A 17,421-nucleotide genomic window follows, 5' to 3' on the forward strand; every position below is an offset into this window, starting at 1 on the left:
AGAAAGATTTACTGTAATGGAGAACTTTCATTTGTCAGAGACAAGCTGTCTGTCACAAAATGCAGTACAAATAGAGACAATGAAGACAAAGCAAGTCTGAAGAAGTGGAAATTAAAATGTTTTGGCAGTGAAACCGGATTTATTCATGGACTGAGGGGGCAGTTTGTTTTTGCTGAAATAGCTGACATTTTTCATATATAAATCCTGGTGCTGTGCATGAAGTAGGGATGAGTAAAGAACAGAGACATGGTGCAAGGCATGGTGCCATACAGGTACCCACTGGTTCCGAGTGCTGCTTTGCTTTCTGCTGGGCCTGCCAGCCAAGCACCGGCCGGGACACGTCAGCCTTGGTCAGCGTGCGCTTTGAAGAGCTGGCTGCCTGCACTCCTTTGCGTGGGCATGGGCCACACAGGTCCCGTGTCTTGGGATGCACCCCCAGGGCAGGGGCCAAGTGCAAGGGGGGCTGAAGGTGTGTTCTGAGCACATTCAGCTGGTCAAACAAGAATTCAGGTCCCCCCCTCATCTGATCATCACATACCAGGCAAGACCTCGGAGCAGAGGGGATGAGGCTGTCCTGGGATCACGGTAGCATAGCTCGCGTCCTCAGCTGGTCTGACTCCTGCATTATATGGTCCAGGAAACTGTTGTCAGTCAGTTCCTCATTCTGTAGCTTTGCGATGTGTATTGCTGCAGCATCTCCGTGCCTCCCAGTCTTGCCTTAAGCAATGTGGTGAGTAACTGTCACATGCTTGTTTCCTTCCACCCTCCTCAGGGAAAGGAGCTTGTGCAGCACTGTGTCATGTTTTGTAAGCCCGGTAGGGTTTTTTGGCTTTCTTATATGTGTGCATGTCGCTCAGCTTTTATGTGGAGGAGCAGAAAGAAAAGGTCACTGTGTGGGCCACTGCAGGTAACAGAGTGCTGGGTGGCCATAGGTGTCACCTGAGCAAGCTGTTCCCCTGGCCAATACCCTTTCTTCTGAGAGCTTTTCACCGTATTTCTCAACAGGAATTAGTTTTTTGCTTCCAACCAACAGATTATTGTGACCCTGCTTCAGCGGAAGCGGGAAACTTTCTGTAGTGAATACTCAAGACCCACATTGGACTTCCCCCGGGGAGGGAAAGCAGCTGAGTGCCTTTTGCTCAGAGCCACTTGGGGCACTGTCACTGCTGAGCCTTGTGTCCCATTTGGTGCAATGCACCTTTTGGCAGGCAACACTTGCAAAATATGTTAGGCAACCTACAGTCATGGTGTAAATTTTCAGAATAGGATGCGGAGAGAGACATGCTGTGACTATCACCACGTATGGTGAGGCAACAGATGGCTCCCACACATTTGCTCCTGAACATGCTTCCCCAGTGGCTAGAGGCTCCCTTGCTGATCCACACTCTCAGGGACTATAATCGCTATTATGAATTAACTTTATTGTGCTATGTTTGTGTTATTTCCTGTACACAGAAATTAGAAGATGTCCTCAAGACCTGTACTGAGGAAATGTACTGGGAGAAACCAACATTTCCCAAAGGACCCACAGGCTGAAACCTGGAGCCTGTGACATCTTGTTCTTGTGCCTGCACAAGGCCTCGAAGTCTGGTCCTCCACAGCCAGTCACAGGCTCTGGACCTGATTTTAGATGTGACGAAGCAGGTGAATGTAACGAGTGAGGAGTCTCCTGCACTCTGTCGTATGGCTATCAACCCTGCAAGATGCATGCGTGTCACCCCTGAAGACACAGAGAGAGCTCATGCCCATCACATTCTGCAGAGACACTTTCTCTATATTTTCATGGTGCGTGCATTGTTAACTTCGTACGTATCTTTTCTGCGCTGTTTGTCTTGGTCTGCAACATCTTGTTTCCACTGGTAAGCCTCTAAACTGGGACAGAAATTAGGGACACTTTCATTTCTCTTCAGATCTAGTCTTAAGTATCTTTTTGGACTTGTCAAATATGTGAAAGAGCTAGAAACTTGCCAGGCAAAACTGCAGGGTATTGCTAACTGTTAACACTCAGCAGTTAAATAATTCAGTCCCGAATGGTGTGTTATTTGATGGTTTCCCCTAGAAGATGAAGAGGTGGAGATGCAGTAGAGTTTGAACACATGCAGCAAAAAGATACAGATCAACAGCAATTAGGAAGGTTAAAAGAAAGAAAGAAAAAAAATCCCAGCTAAATCCCCTTTCATGTGTCCAGCCTGTTTACATTCTGTGCTAGAATAACGCTGATCTGACTCACTGCTGGCATTAATGAAGTTTGCACCTCTGGGTGAGCAATTTAATTTATCTCAGCAAGCCAAAGCTCATTATAACGGTCCATAAATGCTATCAGATGAAAGCAGCATCCTTCAGCAATCTCGGGGATTAAAGCAAGGAGGCATTCAACTGGCAAGGCTTCTGCTGGAAAGGCTGCAGTTGGAGCATGTGTGTTGCAGGCTGAGGAGGCACCATACCACAATCACTGCTGCGGATTTCTCTGTATCGAGAAAGTGATCTGGAGCCTCTGTAGTGCTCCTCTGGAGGTAAGCAGCTCCCTTTTTTCCCCTCTCTCTCTCAGGACACGTCTCCTTAGGATTCATCAGGCCCAGCACCAGCTGGAGAGACATGTGGGGGTCTGGGGACTCCACAGGTTGGCTGCAGACTGATCGCTCTCCTGCAAGGAACGAGAGGCTCCTTGGAGGGGCAGGGGCTTGCAGCACCGAAGGCACACAAGGAGGGTCAGGGCGGGAGGAGGAAAATAGCTGACGCTCTGATTCTGTCCCCTTGGGTGTGGAAACCTTCTTGCCACACACGTCCCCTCCCATGCTGGATCCAGCTACTTGAAATGCAGCTTCCACCTCGGCGCTGGCCTTCCCCTTGCCCTGCTCTGGGTGGAGGCACTGCAAGCGCGCACACGGTCGTTCCCATCGCACCCTTTCTGCCTCGGCTGCCGGCCACTGCCAGCATGGTTGCGGCTCCAGCTCTGGCTCCAGCACACAGCACCGGCTGTTGGGGTGAGGGAGCGAGCTCAGCTGGATGCTCCCTGGCAGGAGGTGCTCAGTGGAAATGGTTTCTCCAGCAGCAGGAGTGATCTCCACCACCTCGGTGTTTGAAATCACTCGTCAAAATGAAATATTTCCAGTTTTGCAATTCTTTCTCCTGTGGAGAATGGTGGAAATGGGGAGGGCAGGGGATGAACAGAAACAAATCCTTGAAACTTCAGTTTCTTTTCCATTTAGTTTCAAACATGAATTGCATATCCCAAACACAAATTGTGGAAAAATGGCTTTCTTTATAAAGTCTTCCTTTAAGCAGGCCCAACACAGTGAGGCAGCATCCTACGGGCTGTGCGTGCCCGGGCTGGGGTCGCGTCCCTCCCTTAACGCGGCGGGGCCGCAGGCCGGCGGGAAGGTCCCTGCTGCAGTCTGAGGGATGGGGCTTCCCACGGGGGCTGCTCCAGCCGGGCTGGGCGCAGGTGCGGCTCTCGGGCTCCACTGCCCACTGCTGTGCCCTGCTGTGTTTCAGTACCGTACTTGCTTTTCCTTGCAAAGCAGCTTATGTGCCTGGGGTGACGCGGGGGAACGACGAGCAGCTGGCACTGTCAGTGCGCAGCAGTGCGGGGACTTGCCAGGAACCAGGGTCCTTGAGCGGCTGCAGAGTTTTCAGTGGTGCAGAGAAAACCATCTCCCATTGCAACGCACACACCATGCTACCCAGTCCTGCATGTCGTATGGTTACCTAGGCCCTTGAAAGCTGCAATGAGCACAGGGAGGGGAAGTTTGTGCATTTTCAGCGAGGAAAGACATGCTGACCAAATAATCGGCTTCTAATGGATGCACAGCAGGTGGATGTGCTAAGCCTGTAATTTTGGGACTATAATTGGCAGTGAATTATTGATGCTGTGGTGGAAGGTTAAGAAGAAGGATTCTCATTTCACAGGGTTTCTCCCAGGACCACGATCGAGAAGGTGCCTGCCTCCAGAGGAGGACATGGTGGGATGCTGTTCTGTGCACACCTGGAAACCAGCCTCGCACCCGCCATGCCCCTTGCTTGTGCTGCTTCCTCAGCCTCTGCTGTTTGGGTTTGTGCAGGGGAAGACGGCGGAGCAGCCTCAGCCCAGCTAAGGCAGTGTTCTTTGTGGGAATGATACTCTGTGCTGGGAGGCTTTCTTCAGTCTGCTGTCACCATGAGGAGTGAACTGACATTCACTGAGCATCAGTTACCGCTTGACAATCGCCTCCATTGTCTCTGTGATCAAAACAGCAGCGCAGGGAACTGTGGCTGTGAGTGGCAGGTACGTCTGAGGGGTTGTCAGATCTCTTCACCCGCTGCTCTACCTGTCAAATCTAAACATAATTTACTGTGATACAGGCACGGTGTCATCCAGGAGGCACAGCATTCCTGGTACGTGTGATGGAGCTGGGAGACCTCGTCTGTGTCTACCTCTGTGTGCATCCCAACACCCTGCAGACACAGGTGAAGAAAAGGCAGAATAGAGGCAGGAGGAACCTCTCTCTTGAGCTCCCGACAAACCCAGGTAGATGGATTGAGGTCAACACTTGCTGTAGATCCAGGGAGCCAAACTATACAGCCCTAAAAACGTCACTTTGGTCCCTGGCACCCCGTGGGGTCTGGCCACAGCTCCACAGCCCCTTCCAGAGCCAACCCCCTGTGCTGGTCTGCAGCTGGGGGTGGCCTGGGAGCTGGTGGTCACGGGGAGCGTGGGCAGCACCGGCAGAGCGGCGGAAGCTGGGAGATGGTGGCACCAGGTCAGGGCCTGAGCGGGAGTGGGAAACCTCAGCTCCGAGCGCTCTGCCTGCAGCCGGGTGTGGAGATGCCCCACGGCCAGGCAGTCAGCCGCCGGCCCTGAGCAGGGTCTCGGGCAGCCTGGCTGGGTGAGGGAAGGCTTTTGTGGGCCTGGATCTCCCAGGGTCTGTCCTGAGTGAGCCCCGGGGTCAAGGCCGAGCTCCCACAGGCTGCTGACGGGCAAACTGCTGCCAGGCTTCCTTATCTCCTGCCTGTTCATTGTTCCGGTGTCCTTGAGAGCAGAGGAGAGGTGGAACAAAGACTGTTAGAGGTCGAACAAAGAGCCAGGCAGGGTGGGCTGGCACCGCTCCTGCTGTGGGCACATCCTCCTCGCCCGCTGCCAGAGGCTCGGGGGTGGGGGGGGGAGCAGCAGGAGGCTGCAAAAAAGCAGGCAGGGAGCGCAGGGTGAGGCACAGGGCTATTGGAAAGCTGAGCATCTGGGAGAGAGATAATGAGAACAGTTTCCTCGGTGGCCCGTGCCTACCTCTGGCTGTAAATCACAAGTCAGCGCCATTCAGAAGGCCCCAGTGCCTTGGCTGCGTGCTCCTGTGCAGCGAAAGCCCACATTTGGACAGCTTGCTGAAAAATGGGGTGGAGGAGCGAGCACCAATTCCACTGGGAAAACTTGTTATTTTCTCTGGCTAACGCTTCCCCTTGCTAGCCCACGCCAGTGTCCCGTCCCCGGTGGGCGGCAGCCAGCCGCCATGCTGTGCTGGGGATCGCAGATCTGCAAGCTCAGAGCATGCCAGCTGCGAACGCCCAGCCCGAGCACGTGCACCGGCACCGCCCTGTCCGCTCCCTGCAAACAGCAGCACTTCACCCGCACCAACACTCCAGAGCAGTGACTAGCCAGACCTGTCCCTCTTAAATCTGCAGCTTAAATACAGCGGAAAAACTACCACAGCAGAACACAAGCTGAACTGGGTAAAGTAAGATTTACAGGGAAAATGTTACTAAACTGAGCTGATAAGGAAAGATTGACTCAGGAGCACAAAAGAGACAAAGGCAGCGTGCCCAATCAAACAGACCTGCCACTACGCAAAAATACCTCTGTCTAATCTGCTTTAGAGCTGCACAGAGCTGGAGCAGTCTAGCAGAAGAGGAGTCTGACTCCCAAATCCCACTGCCTTCATCTACCATTCTCTGAGCCTTTGGGAGCCATCCCCTCATCTCAGGTGTCTATGGGGGCTCCCTCCTGGCCAGCATGTTTCATGCACCACAAGAGCCTTGACAACTGTGAAAATAAATCACTGAAAGGACAAATGCTAGGAAAGCTCCTAGGAAGAGCAGTAGGAGACAGAGGATTGTGCTTTGACTGCTGCTTCCTAATTTTGGGCGTGGGAGATGCCCAGACATCAGGAAGGCACACCTGTATTTCTCAGAGCTGGGCAACAGCAAAGCAAGCTGTAAAGTAACTGTCCAAGCCGGACTGTGGTCCTGTCGTGCAACTGGACATGAGCCTCCTCCTTGTTCCCACTGCAGCCATCCAAACACCCATAAATATGCCACACAGCAGAGCCAGATGATGTGCAGCCTGCTCCAGGCCTTTGCCCTCCTGGCTGCTTTCCTGCCTTTGTGCTCCACTTCCTGAGCAGGGCCAGCCCAGCCTGGAGCACAGCCCTGCAGGACAAGGCCACATTCATGCAAAACTCCTGCTGGCCTTGGTCAGCAGACTGCATTCGTGTGAAGAGCGGGGCTGCTGTCGCAAACAAAGCCCCTGGAAACGCTGGGGTTTGCTAATCCGCGGGCTGGCCAGAGCCTTACATCAAATGCTGTCAGCAGCGCTGGGAGTGCCCTGCCCAGAGCAGGCATTGTGCCAGGTTTCTCTTGGCTTGGGAATTCTGGAGCACTGGAGTGACACAGAAACTTCCCCAGTACATGTTTTGATTATCCTTCGGGTGGTCTTTGCTTTCTTTTTGGGGGTGGATATTTTTCTTTTTCAGGGGCTCTTTGACTTGTATGCTTGAGTGGTCACCCTGCAATGGCTGCCAGTCCTTAGGGAGGAGGATGCGTTCACCAGACAGCAGACAAGCGAGGCGTGGATCCAGCTGCGCTCTTCACACACAGAACCGCACTGAATCAGCAGTCTTGATGGCAAGTGTGATACACGGGAGCTGGACACAGACCTGACTGGTGGATTCATGGAGAGGGCTGCTGTCTGCTGGCAGATGCTCCATGAGCAGGAAGAGGCTGGATCCATCGATCCGTCTACGCCCCCTGCTTATTTATTTGTCTTTAGTTACAGGACTAGAGCTCTCCTCCTCCCTCTTGTCTGTGGGCCAGTCCATGCCGCATCTCTGCCACATGCAGCCATCCCAGGGCTACGAGCAGAGGGATGTTTATGAAACCTCCCTGCAAGTGACATCAGTTACTCACAATAAATTGTAGAAGTAACTCAGCGAGATGACACTGCAGCAAAACAGCCATTTCAAACGTGTCTCCGGAAAAGATGCAAGCGGTTTGTTTGCTTGAAAGGAATCATTTAGGGGAAAAAAAAAAAAGAAAAAAAAGGGCACGGAGGGAGGGAGACTCAAGACGCAAGGCAGCGCGGCCGGGCAGGCTCCGCAAAGCGGCATCCGCAGCGCGGGGGCCGAGGGCCGCGGCCCGAGGGGCTTTCAGTGACGAAGGCCGGGGCTGCTGCGGCTCCGCACACGCCGGCGGCGGGCAGACGCGCAGATCCCCGCTCCGCTCCGCTCCCCTCATCCCCTGGCACCGGCTTCAGCCCCGCCGGGGAAGCGTCCCCTCGGCGGCGGGGCGGGGGCCGGAGCCGGGGAGGACGCCGGGGCCGGTCGCGGGGAGGGAGCGGTGGTGGCGCGGCGGGGCGGGGCGAGGCCTCCCCCGGGACACCGGGCTGCGGAGGGGCGGCCGGGCCGGGGCCGGGGCCGGGGCCGGGACCGGGGCCGGGAGGCGGACCGGGGACAGCCCCGCCCCGCCCGCCGCGGCGCCGCTCCGCTCCGCGCCGGCCCGGCCCGCCTCCGCTCCGCCCCCCGGCCGCGCCCCGCGCCCCGGCTTTTCCCCGCCCGCCGCCGCCCCGCGCCCGCAGCCGCTCCCGCCGCTCCGCTCCGCTCCGCCATGTCCGCTGAGCCGGCCCCGGCCCCGGCCGCCGCCCCCGCCCCCGAGCAGACCCCCGGCCCCGAGCCGCCGGCAGGCGGGGGGGAGACGGCCGAGCACCGGGCGCTGGTGCTGACGGGCTTCGGCGGCTACGACAAAGTGAAGGTGCAGGCGCGGCGCGGTGGCGGCCCGCGGCCCGGCGAGGTCTCGGTGCGCGTCCGCGCCTGCGGCCTCAACTTCGCCGACCTGATGGCGCGGCAGGGGCTGTACGACCGGCTGCCGCCGCCGCCCGTCTGCCCCGGCATGGAGTGCGCCGGCACCGTCCGCGCCCTCGGCGACGGCGTCCGCGACCGACAGGTGAGGGACGGCCCGGCCCGGCCCGGCCCCGCCGCACTGCGGTGGCCCCGCCCTGCCGGCCCCGCCCGGGCCCCGAGCTCCGGCCCCGAGCCCCGGCCGCCCCCGGCGGGCCCGCTGCCGGCAGCCCCGGCCCGGCCGCCGCACGGGCGGGAGGCGGCGGCGGGCTGGTGCCCGTCCCTCCGCCGGGGCCGGCGTTCCCCGGCGGGGCGGGCGGCCTGGCCCCGGCGGGGCCGCGCGGGAAGCGTCCGTCGCGACCGCGCCTGCGGAGGCTCCGCGGCGGCCGGCGCAGACAAAGCCCCGGACAAAGGGGCTGCGTGGGCAGGACGGCCCTGCCCGGCCCGGCCCGCCCCGGCCAAGCCTCCGGGGGCCCGGGCTGCCCTCGCCCCGCGAAATGCTGACCCAGCCCCCGGGGCGGCAAGAGCATCGCTGCCTGCCCACCCACCCTGAGGGCCGGGGGCTTTGGGGCCTGGAGTCGTGGGGGAAAGCTGGAAGCGGCCGTGTGCCTTGGGGACTGCCGGGTCTATTTGCATGTGGAAAATTTCCTTGGTAGTGGCGAGTGCTAGAAGGATGTTGGGCTAAAGCGTGAAGGCGTTTGTGACCGACCTCTTAAACTGCATGAACGTGGAAGGAAACAGCTCCAGCTGCTGCAGAGTTGTCCAGAGCCATCTGAGGGTGGTGAGGGGTGGGCACGAGCAGGTTGGTTGTTCTTGGTGCTGGGTTTGTGGCCCGTGAGCCTGTGGCCGCTGCATTGCTAGCAACTCAGGGGACAGAGGAGTTGGCTCTGCGTGTCCCAGACCTTTGGGTCTTAGGGCTGTTGTGATTATGGTGCTTTAAGATGATTCTTGGGTGCACAACCAGCAAAACAAAGTGTCTCAAAAAAAACTAGTGTGTCAGAGATGATTCCCTCCCCTCCAGGAAAACATCTTGGTTTATTCAAGTGTAAATGCCAAACCCACACACCGAGGAGCCTTTCTGCTCGCTGCCTTGGCTCTGTCTCTTGTCTGCTTGCTGATACAACTGCTTGGTGTTTTGCTGTCTCCTCCCGGTTGCACAGCGAGCAGATGTTTCTTGCCCAGTGGGATAAGAGCAGATTTTGGGGGATACCTCAGACGTCAGGCCTAAGGCTTAGACCTGGGAGGTCTTCCTAAGGTTGGACGTGCTTTTTCCAGGGTTGATCCTGTTAAGCATTGCCCCAAGCCTCCTGCCTTTTGGCAGAATGATCCTTGCAAGGGGCAGTGGTAATATTTCATGGTGTTCAGACTCCTGCTCCCAGCTTGGGCAGGGAGGGCAGGACATGACCCCCATCCCTCTTACCTTGTTGGGGGTCTGTTGGTTTGGGCAGCTGGCAGTCAGGCAGCAGGCTGGGTGCAAGCCAGAGCCTGGGGCGCCTGCGGCCCCTCTGAGGCTCCTGGCGTGTGCCCAGGTCTGTGGCGAGAGGTGCTGTGCTGCCGTGCAGTTTGCCCGATGAGTGGAGCGCAGGCTGTGGGCTCCCGCCCAAGCCCGGGGTGCTGCAGTCCCTGCAGACCTCTGCACAGAGAACAGCGCACGTGTACCTGGCCCTGGCATACAGAGGGCAAGGGTGCGATGACTTCTGCTAGCCTGGGGCTTGTTTCAGACCCCCTTGTCCTCTGTTTGATTTTTAGGTTGGCGATAAGGTAATGGTCCTGGCTAGGTCAGGGCTCTGGCAAGAAGTCGTGAACGTGCCAGCTAGTCAGACTTTCCTGATGCCTGAGGGGATGAGCTTCGAGGAAGCGGCTGCCCTTCTTGTCAACTACATCACTGCCTACATGATCCTGTTTGACTTTGGAAACCTGAGACCCAACCAGAGTGTCCTCATCCACATGGCTGCAGGTAAATAGCTCTTGCCAGCCCATGCTGAGACTCTTGGCCTCAACATGCAGCTTCTGAATGGGTAGCACGGGTGAGGAAGCAATCAGAACGGGGCTGGACTGACAAAATGTCGCCTGCCAGAGACGCAGGCTTCACACTGACCCAGGCGCCGGCAAACGCTGAAGCCATTTCCCAGCAGCCAGAGTCGGTCTCCCCCAGCGTGCGTCACAGACATCAGCCTGCCCCAGGCAAGGCCTTTATTCCATACCCTCCCAGCGCTGTGCAATCGGTACAAGCAGAGATAATTTACCTATCCAGAGGCTTTTCTGACTGCTGGGGCTGTTTCCTTCTAAGTCTTTCTCACTGCTGGTTTTCAGGTGGTGTGGGAACTGCTGCCATCCAGCTGTGCAAGACTGTAGAAAATGTCACCATTTTTGGCACAGCATCTGCCTCCAAGCATGATTCACTCAAGGAGAGCGGAGTCGCTCACCCCATTGACTACAGAACGATGGATTACGCAGAGGAGGTCCGGAAAATCTCTCCCAAAGGTACCGTGTGGTGGAGGACTCCTACAACTGTCCTGCATTTCTTTCAAGTGCAAAGAAACTTCTAGTTACTTTCAATTCCCTCTAGGTGTTGACATTGTCCTGGACCCCCTGGGAGGATCCGATACGTCCAAAGCATTTAACCTGTTGAAGCCAATGGGCAAACTCATCACTTATGGTAAGTGTGAGCAGTGTGCCCAAACCCCAGCTCCTGCATAGGAGGGACCGTGTGATGGCAGGGTGGGTGCGGATCCACATGGGAATGCCCTGCGCTGCTCCGTGCCTGGACGCACAGCTGTGAGGGAGCATCACCGTTGCTGATTGCTGCGTGTGGTGTAGTTCTGTTATTTCACGAAGGCCTTTAGGATGCTTCACCTGGGTGAGGCACTGAGGGGAGTGAGATTTGTGCCTTGTCCCAAGAGTTCTGGTCACAGGCTCCAAGGCTCTTCCCTCCCATGGCAAGATCTCTCTTCGAGTACGAGCCGGTGCCTGCAGGGGAAGCTGGAATGTCCTCACGGAGGAACGCTGGCACAGCTGCTTTGTCCAGGCTGACTTAATGCACAGCACTAATAGAGCCTTGCTTTTCTTCTAGAGGATGTGTGGGTGATGAGGTTTGAGGCTATTGAATACTTATCTCTCCATTCCCCAGCCCTGAAACACTGTGATTTTTGTCCCGTAGACAAAGCCCTCACACAACCCCCAGTGGGATTCCAGACACTTGCACCAGTGTGCTGCTTCTGTTGTCCCAGCCATTGCAGCGTGTGGCTCCCCTGAAGAAGCCTGGCTGTAGGAAAAGGGGAGTGCTGTCCTGCCAGCCTGGCTGGATGTGACTTGTAACCCTCTCTTGCCTCTGCCAGCACTCGCTCTAGCTGTGCTGCTGCTGCCACCCTCTTAAGAGAGGAGTTGTTCTATATTTTTGCAATATGTGAGTGCCAATAATCCAAATTCTGTGTACCTTGAGGCTGAGGCAGGTACCTGTTTCCACTGAAGGTCGACTGGGAGATCCTGATGTGATCCACTTCTCACCTCTGTCCTCCATCGCTGTGTGAGCGGCTGTTCCCTTTGTATTGTCTGAGCTGTTACATGGGATGCTCACTGCCTCTCGTTGTGTTGATTCCAGCTCATCTGTGGCTTGCTTTCTTTTTAGGGGTAGCAAACTTGCTCACTGGGCAGAAGAAGAACCTCGTGGCTATGGCTAAAACCTGGTGGAACCAGTTCAGCATCAATGCCTTGCAGCTCCTACACCATAACAAGGCTGTGTGCGGCTACCACCTTGGATATATGGATGAAGAATTTGAGCTTGTCGGAGGTGTTGTAGCCAAGCTGATTAACCTGTACAGTCAAGGCAAAATCAAGCCCAAAATAGACTCTGTATGGCCCTTTGATCAGGTGAGTCTGAGCTAGCCTATAGGCTGGCAGCACACAGAAATTACTGGGCAATGGTTTTCTGCCCAGTGAGCTCTGGATCAGTGTGAGCACCTTGTTCATGGGGGCTGAACTGTTGCAAATGTTTAATAACCATCTGTTCTCAGGCATTCAGTGCCTTTTCCCTTTTAAGATATTAAGGGGGAGCAAAGTGGCTGGGCTTTTCTGCTCCAGTGCACAGAGCTGGGCAATGCCAGACAATCTCCAGTGTCCCTGGGGAACAGGGCAGGTGCTCAGCTGTGCTGCGTGGGCAGCAGCAGCCCATGGAGGGGCTGGGTTGTGCGTCAGGCTGGAGACTGCCCTGAGTCTGCACCCTGTAATTAAGCAGACAGCTGGGAAGGTTGCTGCTGCCCTTCCATGAGTGAAAAGGAGCCCAGGCAGTGAAGCAGAATGAAGATGTTGGACGGGAGCAGCAGGTTTTTCAGCAGCTCTGCTATGCTCAGTGTTGTTGCATCGATGTGTCCAGGCAGAATCAGGTTCTTCCCTTGGAAATCCTTTGCTGGGGTAGGACTTATTGCAGGGGAGCAAAGGACTTGGTAATGATCAGTTGGTGTTAATACCTGAGAACCAGTCTGATGCAAATGCTTAAGGAAAACTGTTGATTCCAGGCCTGGCCCAGGTGCTGTTTTGCTTAAAAATAATAATAAAAATCCATGCATGTATTGTTCTGCGGTTGTGTAGATGGTAGAAGCACTGTCCTTCTGGCTGTTAGCTGGGTTTCTACAGTGCTCCCCTCTGTTTGGAAAGGAAGCTGTGGGGACACACACTTCATTCTTCCACGGTTTGCGTAGCAGAGCATCCTTGTGTATGTTACAGTTGGTCTGTGTGAATTCTTCAGGACAGTTTCCTGTGGGCAGGCTGAGGTAGCTGCCCAACTCTGTCCAAAATGCATCTGTGCAGAGGCAACCGAATGCTTGGCACTTGCTTGGACTACTGGGAAAGCTGCCTCCTGGGTTGCCCTCAGACTAGTCTGGGTGGCCCAGGGGGCCCAGGAAGGGCACAGCTGCACTGCGTGGTGGGTGTGGGTCTCACGAGATTCCTGTTGCTTCCAGGTGGCAGATGCCATGAGGCAGATGCAAGAGAAGAAGAATGTTGGAAAGGTCATCCTGGTTCCCGAAGCACCCAAGGAACAATCCAAAAAAGAAGAGAACTAAGGAGAAGAGATGTGTGCAGATTGTGAATTCATGGTTTAACTCCCTGATCTTTGGGACCTGGAAATGGACAGATCAGTAGCTTCCATCTTCACCAGTACAAGAACATCGTGGTTAAAGTTCAGATGAGGTTTGCATGCTCTCGTTGTGACTGACCCTTTGCCAGATATGCCTCCTGCCCTAGCTCTCTGTTTTGAAGCCTGTTTATTTCGTACATTTTTCTAATTGCCTCTTTCTCCACTGAATTTCCAAACTAACTTTATTTTCCTCTGGCAGTGCAGCTGAAGCTTCCAGGCAGTTGGTGATTAACAACTGGATAGCCTGCCACTGTTAAGTCAAGATGTAATATACTCTAGCAAGTGCCAGGTAGCCCTGCTGAAGCATTTGCGCTGTCATCTTTGAGAAGCTTGTTCAGCAGGAGAATGGGCCAAACTTCGGATGTTTCCTCAACAGTCAGAGGAAAAGCACACCTGGCCTAGTTTAATTCTAGCACGGGCTACTCTTCTGTTTACACTAACCACGCTCTCTCCCCTCTGCTTTCGTAGGCCTCTAACACCAGTCAGATAGTAACAGGTCACGTTGTCTTTGCCTTGTAAATAACCATCCTGGCATTTTGGAGTCTATGGCATATTGCACTTAATTTTCAGGCATTTCTCTGTGCAGTCGGCAAATAACCTGGCAGGCTGGGCTGGGCTGTGTCTGAATACAGAAGAAAAGTTTCAATTGGATAACTTGATCTTGTCCATTTTCTGATTCCAAACTGTATAGGGAGATCTAAACTGCGTCTGATTTTTAGAGACCATAAGGACTCAACTGTGTCTCAAATGACTGGAACAATTGATGTTGGCTCCATGCTTTATTAATGTTGGGCTCCAAGCTGGTATTGTTAAGGCTAAACTTCACCCTCGTGTTTGTATTTCCAAGGGCTGCAGTGTTGAATCGGACTTCAGCAAGATGAGAACAAAATAAGCCCCTCTTAATGCTTGCTTTGTGCTGTGCCCTGCGTGCTGGGGAGGTGTTGCAAGTTACTTCCCAAACTGCAAGAACCAGTCCTGTAAGCCTGCTTCCCGGGAGCCTGGGCTGGCTCTTTCTGTGGCACGCCACTCAGTAGAGCTATTGCCAAGTTACCGGTGTAGGTGGTAAACTGCCCAGCTCTGTCAAGCCTCTTGGCCTGGGCATCTTGAGCAGTTCAAATTGCGCTTTCCATTCTCTTCTAGCTAGCTTGTTAGATATCCACTCAAACCAGCTCTCACCTCGTGGTTCAGTGCTGCAGTAGGGCTTGACTCTTCTTCCCCTTGAAACTGCAAGTCTTGGGACCCTTGGGCTCTCTTCCAGCGCCAAGGGTTTAGGAACTGCCTGGGGTGCTCCTCCCAGACCAGAACTTGGTTTCTCTTCCTCTTTTCTTCTGTGCATTTGGAAACGTAGCTGTGCAGAGACCTCAGCCTCGTTCTGTGAGCACTCAATGTCCTGGGTGGTGCCCCCTCTTCCTGCTGGACCCTGGTTTCAGCCCTGGCTGACTGGTGCTGTTTGTGCTTGCTTTGAGGCTTTGTCATGGATTGTAGGTGCTGCGGGCTTTTAGGCTTCATTTTGGATTTGAAAAGCTAAACCTGAGGGCGCCAAGAAGAGCTGCCCATCATGGAACAGCTCAGGCTCCAGGAGCAAAACCTCACTACTAGGAGTCCTGCTTAACCAAACCCCAAGGAGGGAAGGTGCCCCCATATGCAAAGCCCCTCCGCTGCTCGAGAGCAGGCAAGCTCTGCGCAGGGCTGGGGGTTCCTGTGCAGGTGAGGACTGTGGCTGCTTCCTCTGCCAGCTCTGTCCTCCAGTGGGGCTCCTACCTACCAGTGCAGCTCGTATTTGAGGTGCTTGGGCTCAGTCCCTAGTTCTGCCGCCTTTTAGAAATGCGTAGGCACAGCCTCTGGGGGACTTGCCCTGGCTAACTGTACGTGTTAAAACAACCCCATTACCTATGACCTCAGAGGAGGGCTGGAGCCCCGTCACAGATCCTTGTCAGTCCATCTCTCGCACTTGATACGTGAACTTCATAAACATGGTCTGGGGAAACTCACAAGCACAACTCTTAACCTTGCTGAATCCAAAATCTTGCTGCTTCTCCTTTCAGCCTGCCCCGTCATGCTAATTTAGATTAAATCCAACAGTGTCTAATGCTGCTTTACCAGGTCTGACAACAGAAGGACTGTCTAAATTGCTGAAATGGGAAGTCTGGACCTGTTCCTCCGAGAAACTGGACTTCACCTTGATGAAAGAGCAGCGTGCTCAGACGGCACACAACCCTGCACATCTTCAGGTTCTGCACACTTGTAAAGGGGAAAACTATCAAATCATGTTTCACAGTAACATCCTCTCCTTGCTTTACTCTTGGCTAAGCGCGTGCTCAGTGCCTTACTTGGATGGCCTTGGATCAGGCAGCGTAGCGAGGCTCTCGCAGTCTATCCCTCCCGATGCAGCGTGAAGGAGGAAAGCGGGAGTCTTGCAGCTTCCCGTAGGACACCTCTGACATGCTGCCTTGCGGTACACCACAGAAAACAGTATCTCAGTGCCTTCTTCTACGTGCCTGTAAGGACTAGGAAGTCACTGGAGCCTTTTCCATTCTGGCCTTTCAAAGTATTGCCAAAAACCTGTTACAACTCTTGCTAGCTCTGTTTTGTGAACACTGGTGATGTAGTCTGACTTTCCGTGAATAAGACGCTCCCTTCCCATGTATTACAGCCTTTCCAGGGCCGTCCTGGTGGTACTGTGCTCCCCAGTCCAGAAGAGCTGTCGTAGAGCCCTTGTCTCCCCCAGGCAGCGGTGTGGCTCCGGCCAGTCCTCGGGTGAGGCTTTATCTGCTGCCCCAGCCTCGGCTGTCTGGAAACAATCCTGGCTCCCACCTCTCTTCGGTAGCTGCTCGTGTGTCTTCTACCTACAAGTTCCTGAAGCCCTTCTCAGGGCAGGAGTGCGAAGCAGTTACTATCTGTTAGAGCTTAGCACCGACTGTTTTATGTCCCTTGGCAGCAACAATGTTTTCTACAGAAAGACCAAGATTAAATGTAACCTTGCTCTTCACTGCCTCGCTGATCAATGCTCTGCTCTTGGTGGTTGTGGTTGCTTGGGTTTTGGTTTTGTTTTTTGTTTTTTTTTTTTAAATAGACAAACATTTTATGGGCTGATAAGTATAGAACCTATGTAAAACAACTTCAAGTGTCTTAATAAAGTTAACCAGCAGGTTTGTATACTAAGGACCAAAGCAAAAAACAAAAGCCCTGGGATAAAAATCATTCCACTCAATGTTGCTTAACTGTTTAGGGCAAAGTTGTGCTATGGAGGAAATGGGAGATTCCTGTGCTTAAACGGCTATCGTGTGCCATTCCAGCTATCAGAAGTGCAATTTAATGTTTATTTTGCTGATTGTCTGACCCGAAGGTTGTGCTGTGAGGAGTCCAAGTGGAAAGCATGAGTAAGGAGTCCATGAGCAGAGGAGAGGCATCCTGGGGGGGCTGCTGGGCACTGGGGTGCCTGTGCCAGTGCCCCTGCCGTTACTGCAGTTGCCTTCCCAGGCTGGTACTGCTGGTCTGGGACAAAATGCAACTCCTTTGCTATCACCAGGCAGTTTTTGACTCTTTGGTTTCTCTCAGGCTCACTTGTGTTGCACGCTTACTGCAGAAAGGGAAGGGAGTGGAAGCAGCCTCGGCTTGCGCAGAGGAGCATGACCCCTGCCAAGTACTCTGAGAGGGGGAAGGAGTTTAGCTGTACATTTCATTTCGGACGCCTGTATTAAACTCGAATTGATTGACCAGGGAGAGGTAAGAAGCATTGTGGGCCTCAGGCTTTAATTGGTGCAGGATCCTGGCCCACTACAGCTGCTATCATAGGTGTAAAACCACTCTTGTTGCCTAATGAGGTCTCTAGTGTGCTAAGCCCTGGTGATGGCAAAGTGTGACTGGCAAGTAGTACATGAGTGTGATGTGAAATGCATTAGACTCTGAGCCTCTTACAACATGTGGTCTGGTCTGTACTGTCTGAGTTGTGTTGATTTGCAGATATGTGATACGAGTGATACTCATCCTACAGACACATGGAAAATCTTTGTTTAAAAAATATATTCCGCTTTGTGCGTGTAACCAAGTTGGACAGAAAAGCAAGCGTGCCAATGCTGTCTACATGACTATAATGTGTAATGCTCCTCTGTCTAATGTTACCATATGCCTTATGTGTTTCAAATGTTAATTAAAGCATAACAAAACCCTCAGTGGTATGTTGCTCAATCTTCTGTTGGAATGAACCCT

General features: G+C 54.2%; 1 protein-coding gene and 1 long non-coding RNA gene across 3 annotated transcripts; both read left to right on the forward strand.

The window, feature by feature from the left end:
- The first annotated feature begins 1,476 nt into the window (after positions 1-1,476).
- Positions 1,477-4,553, forward strand: LOC140662402 (uncharacterized). Its single transcript, XR_012046072.1, has 4 exons — positions 1,477-1,785; positions 2,324-2,513; positions 4,062-4,264; positions 4,342-4,553. It is a non-coding gene; the product is annotated as an uncharacterized lncRNA (long non-coding RNA).
- Positions 4,554-7,783: 3,230 nt separating this feature from the next.
- Positions 7,784-17,384, forward strand: VAT1 (vesicle amine transport 1). 2 transcript variants are annotated; one of them, XR_012046052.1, is made up of 7 exons: positions 7,784-8,184; positions 9,828-10,035; positions 10,392-10,562; positions 10,648-10,737; positions 11,707-11,948; positions 13,037-13,265; positions 15,316-17,384. XR_012046052.1 is itself a non-coding variant. In XM_072885633.1 (6 exons), exons 1-6 carry the CDS (start codon positions 7,849-7,851, stop codon positions 13,136-13,138), a joined length of 1,149 nt encoding a protein of 382 aa, XP_072741734.1. In that variant the 5' UTR covers positions 7,784-7,848; the 3' UTR covers positions 13,139-17,384. The 2 variants fall into 2 exon arrangements, 1 of the variants encoding a protein (XP_072741734.1); XM_072885633.1 differs by having other exon boundaries at positions 13,037-17,384.
- Positions 17,385-17,421: the final 37 nt, after the last annotated feature.

This window comes from Ciconia boyciana, chromosome 22 (genome assembly GCF_034638445.1).
Source record: "Ciconia boyciana chromosome 22, ASM3463844v1, whole genome shotgun sequence".
In the NCBI taxonomy this organism is placed as follows: domain Eukaryota; kingdom Metazoa; phylum Chordata; class Aves; order Ciconiiformes; family Ciconiidae; genus Ciconia; species Ciconia boyciana.

Excerpts from the sequence above, each read along its gene's own strand:
- VAT1 (XM_072885633.1), top strand. The coding sequence starts at position 7,849 with ATGTCCGCTGAGCCGGCCCCGGCCCCGGCCGCCGCCCCCGCCCCCGAG. Across the intron at positions 10,563-10,647 it reads CCGGAAAATCTCTCCCAAAG|GTGTTGACATTGTCCTGGAC; the intron begins GTACCGTGTGGT and ends AATTCCCTCTAG. Across the intron at positions 11,949-13,036 it reads CTGTATGGCCCTTTGATCAG|GTGGCAGATGCCATGAGGCA; the intron begins GTGAGTCTGAGC and ends TGTTGCTTCCAG.